A 4,763-nucleotide genomic window follows, 5' to 3' on the forward strand; every position below is an offset into this window, starting at 1 on the left:
TGCCTTTCTATTCCTGGTAATAGCAATGAATGCTTGAAACTGGGATGGCAGCGTTTCTATTGATGCTGCTAGATTCTCTTAAACTTCTTTTTTCCTTCAGTTGAGAGGCCACAGCAAACCTCTGGTTAGTTGGTTGGGAAAAGGAATGCAGTGTGAGGAGCCCCATTTCATCTTCCTGCTCGGAGCCAGGAGGCATACCTGGAGCCGAAACATCCCAAGGGCAGGGCCCAGGGCGTCCTCGACTGGGGAGCAGGCCAGAGGACCTGGGGTTCCCACTCCCCTGTCTGGGGACAAGGGGGCAATTATGAAGGCCTGGCAGGCAGTCGCTTGTCCAAGGTGGCCTCCAGCGGCTGGTCGCGGCGCAGGGCACCGGGCGGGCGGGTGAGCACCGCAGCCCGCGCCCGGGCCGCTCGCCCCAGACATTCCGGGTCAGCCACTGGAATGCGCGGACCAGGCTCCTTGTTGGCCTTGGGCGGGGTTCCTCGCGGGCGCTGGCGGTCCACACCGCACCCCCCAGCGCCCAGCCTCGGAGGGGCGGGCCGGGGGCGGGGCCCAGGGCCGCGGGACCTTTAAATGGGCCGCCTCGGCGCCCCGCACTGGTCCCCGGACAGACTGCACGGCTGGCGGCCCACCTGACCGACGACCCGAGGCTGGACCACCGAAAGCGCCATGCTGCCCTCGGCTCCTGCCCGCCACCTCCAGCGACTGCTCCTGCTGCTCTTGCCCCCGCTGCTGCTACTGCCGCCCCCCGCGGCCCCCGGCTCCCTGGCCCGCCGGGCCCCCGCGGCCCCGTCCCGCCCCCGGACCTGGGGGACCCGCGGGCCGGCCGGCAGTCCCGGGCGCGGCCCCAACCCTACCGGCCAACCTGGCGGGGCCCACCGCGCAGGTACAGTGGGACGGGGGAGCCCAGGCGCAGGGGAAGCGCGAACTGGCAACAGGGGGGAGCGCTGGAATGAGGAAGGGAGGGGGTCCCCGGCTGGGGGGTGCTGGACGGGAGGATAAGCCTAGGTCATCCACAGAGGAACGGTGGCTGCTGGATCACCGCACTAGAATCCCCACCGCGGTGAATCCCGTGGGAAACAGTCCCAGCGAATGGGATGGATTATGCTCAAATATGTCACTAGTCTGTCAGGGCTAAGACTGGGGTCTTCTGGTCCTCAAACTCCACTTCTTGTGATCTAGGCAAGGGAGGACAGGGCAACCTTGGGAACACTTGCCTGCTGCCAGCTCCCCATCCCATTCCCGGCCCCTTTGGTTCAGCTGAGCAAATCCCTCCTGCAATCCCTCCTGCGATCCCGATTTTAGTGTTCCTGAAATCCTTCCGCAGATATTGACTCAGATCAATGCGTGATTCCTGCCCCCTCACCACAGCTGGCCCTCCAGTTTCCGGTCTGGGCCAGATTTCGGACGGCAGGCTGAGAGAGTGGTCTGGACTAGGAAAGAACTTTGGGGCATACTGGATGCCATCATCGTCTCCATTCCGCTTCTCTTGCGGGTGAGACTTCTCACCTGAGCTGTCTTAGATCCTCAAAGCCTGCATCGAGCAGCAGAGTTGGAGGGTCATCAGAGTTGCCCCCCAGAGGAACAAGGAGGCTTGTCAAAGTGGACCCCCCCAAAAAAAAGACCCCAACCAAATCACACCATAGTGACTCCAGCTCATAGTAAATCTTTATGAAAGCAGAAAGCCTCATCTTTCTCCGTGGAGCGGTTGGTGCTTTTGAACTGTTGACCTTACAGTTAGCAGGCCAACCCGTCCCCGCTGCTCCTCCACCAGGGCCCACAGATTAGTGTCCCAGTTTAGAGTAAAATTCAGAGCGCCGAAATCCCAAGCAAGGGCTCTTTTGACTGCCTGGAGTTTACAAACCCTTAAGATCCTTGACTTAAAAGTTTCTCTTCATTCCTGAGAACACAGTTTCAGTCTTGCTAAAGAGATTGCATCCAACCGTCTCTTGGATTTCCAGTCTTAGTTGGTCCCAGTTGCTCATGCCTCAGGTTGATTTGCTTTGTCTTATCTGGTGCACCTTTCTGGAAAATGTGGAAGGAGCTCTTTTCCGCAGCACCCCAGATGGGCTGTATTTGAAATGGCAACAGCATTGCTACCGAGATGGGAAATGTCAGGATCCACACAGGTTTGAATTAGCTGGTTGCTCCAGGTCAGGAATAGGGAGGCAGCCTTTGTTCTTGAAGTTAGCATTACCTGTGGTCCAAGGGAGATGAGATTGGGAGAGGGGGGAGAGGGTCCCAAACAACACTGGCTCTTCCTTCCCTGGGTTCCAAACTTGATTTTGAAAGAATTATCTTTCCAAATTCTCTCCTGCTAGCCACCAGAAATTGTTAAGTTTTGATATAAGCTTTTATTTCTAGCAGGAGTTTTGAGAATGGGTGATATTGTTGACTATGAAACCATTTTATGAAATTCAGATCCTCACTTTCTTTGCTCCTGAGTTTGCTGTTCTAGTCCAATCGACAGAAGAAAGACAGGACTTTCTACTCCCATACAGAGTTACAGTCTTGGAAACTACAGAGGGCAGTTCTACCCTGCCCTCTAGGGTCGACATGAGTCAGCATCAACTCGATGGCAGTGAGTTTGGTTTGGGATTTTTTGAGTCAATGGGAGGAAGAGTGAAAACAACACAACACGAAACAAAAACAATTAATGATGGGTGTCAGGAGATCCCAGTCGGTTCAGAATTAGGTGCTCATGTGATTTCTTACCACTCTGGCTCACCACAGACTTCCCTCACTCACTGCCATGGAGTGGATGCTGACTCAGAGGGACCCTATTGGACAGAGGAGAACTGCCCCCCTGCGGGTTTCCGAGGCTGTACCTCCTGACAGGAGTAGAAAACTTTGGAACCACTGGTGGTTTCAAACTGCTGACCTTGCAGTTAGTCACCCAATATAACCCACTATGCCACCCAATGCATAACCCAGTACACCACAAACTTAGTGGCCTAAAATGACACCTATTTAGGACATAGGTCTCTCTGGGCTAAAATCAAGGTGTAGAGAGAGTTATGCTCCCCTTTGGAGGCTGTAGGGGAGAATCCATTTCTTGCCATTTCCAGTTTCTAAAAGTTGCCTATATTCATTCCTTGGCTTCTGGCCTTCCGCTGCCATCTTCAAAGTCAACAATGGCAGTGGGTCCTTCTCCCCTCTCATGACTCAGACTTCCATTTCTGGCCCCTCTTCTACTTTTGAGGACCTTCATGATTTCATTGGACCCACCCAAGTAATCCTGGATAACTACCTCCCACCCCCATTCCAAAGGCTTTGATCACGTGAGCAAAGTCTCTTTTGCCAAGAACATTAATATGTACACACAGGTTCCAGGAATTAGGATGTGGGCCTCTTTGGGGGCTATTGCTCTGTTTTATATCCCCCCTCATATCCCCCTGACTCTTCCCCTCAGATAATTCAGTGTGAAAAACCTAGAGGAGAAGAGGAAGTCATGCAGCTTTAGTTTTAAGAATCCAACCATGACCCACTATTTCGGTTTGTGTGAAAACATTGTCAGCTATAGGGTTCATATTATCATGGATTTTTCAATTTGTTTCAATTATGTGGAAACACCTAAATGCATTTCCAGGAATGGCGTTCAATATCGTTCTTCCACCGTGTTTCCTGATCCAGGAAGGGATGATGTGAACTTTTATCAAGGGATGAAGGGAAAATCTGTATTCCTTTAAAGCATGTCTTTTTAATTCCCTTTGACTTAACTAAATACATGACATCTGGCATGTCAAGGTGGCAGCTCAAAGTCAACACAAGGCTGTGGACAGGGTACATGAGCTAATGCTAGTTCTGTGGTGGAAAATGTTGCCTCAGAGAAGGCCAATGTGTTGCAGGGGAAAGCCTCCTGGTCCGGGCTCAGGGAGCCTGGGGTCCAGAGCGTGCTTTTGCTCTTTCCAGCTTGGACATCTCCCTGAGCCTCAGGTTTCACACCTGTAAAGTGGGCATAAAATCAACCTTGGCATAGCCACCTTCACTGGGGTGTGCTATTGGGGACCTGTGAGCTCATAAAATGTCATGTGAGGTAACATTCTCTTCATCATTGAATGTTTCTAGGAAGCAGGTTGAGCCTAAGAGGAGACTTTTGAGCTTTTAAAAGAAAGCTCCAAAACAAAACAAACCCCTCACTGTCTTCAAGTTGCTTCTGACTCATAGTGGACTTTTAGGACAGCATAGAACTGCGCCTTTGGAATTTCAAGGCTTTAAAGCTTTACGGGGCAGACAGTCGCAATGTTCTTCAGGGCAACAGGTGGGTTTGAACTGCTGACCTTGTGGCTAGCAGTTCAGCATGTAGCCCACTGTGCTACCAAGGTTCCTAAAAAGAAGACTCGAGAGAGATGTAATTCCTATTCCATGATGAGGCTTTTGTGGGGTCACAGACTGCTTAGCCTAGGCATGCCTTTTGAATTCACCATTGTCTAGCTTTCTTGAGTAAATTGCCTTTTTAGAATTGTACCAACTTCTAGCCATCCCTCTATTAGGATGGAGCCCTGATGGACATGCCATCACTCAAGGACCTGCTGTGTCTGTGCATGTGTGTGTACGTGGGAGCCCTGGTGGGGCAGGGGTTCTGTGTTGGACTGTGATCTGCAAGGGCAACTACGATCAGCAGTTCATAACCACCAGCTGCCCCATGGCAGAAAGATGGGGCTTTCTACTCCTGTAAAGAATTACCATCCCAGAAATTCACAAAGGCAGTTTTACCTTGTCTTATGGGGCCACTGTGAGTCACCATCGACTCGATGGCCCCG

General features: G+C 52.2%; 1 protein-coding gene across 1 annotated transcript in view; it reads left to right on the forward strand.

Annotated features, from left to right (window-relative positions):
- The first annotated feature begins 669 nt into the window (after nt 1-669).
- The window catches only part of MATN3 (matrilin 3), a 25,984-nt gene continuing 21,890 nt past the window's right edge, over nt 670-4,763 (forward strand). The window contains exon 1 of the mRNA XM_004696392.2: nt 670-886. Coding sequence (XP_004696449.1) covers nt 670-886 — 217 coding nt within the window. The remainder of the gene's footprint in view (nt 887-4,763) is intronic.

This window comes from Echinops telfairi, unplaced genomic scaffold (genome assembly GCF_000313985.2).
Source record: "Echinops telfairi isolate 266 unplaced genomic scaffold, ASM31398v2 ScPeMD7_9;HRSCAF=40, whole genome shotgun sequence".
Classification (NCBI taxonomy): Eukaryota; Metazoa; Chordata; class Mammalia; order Afrosoricida; family Tenrecidae; genus Echinops; species Echinops telfairi.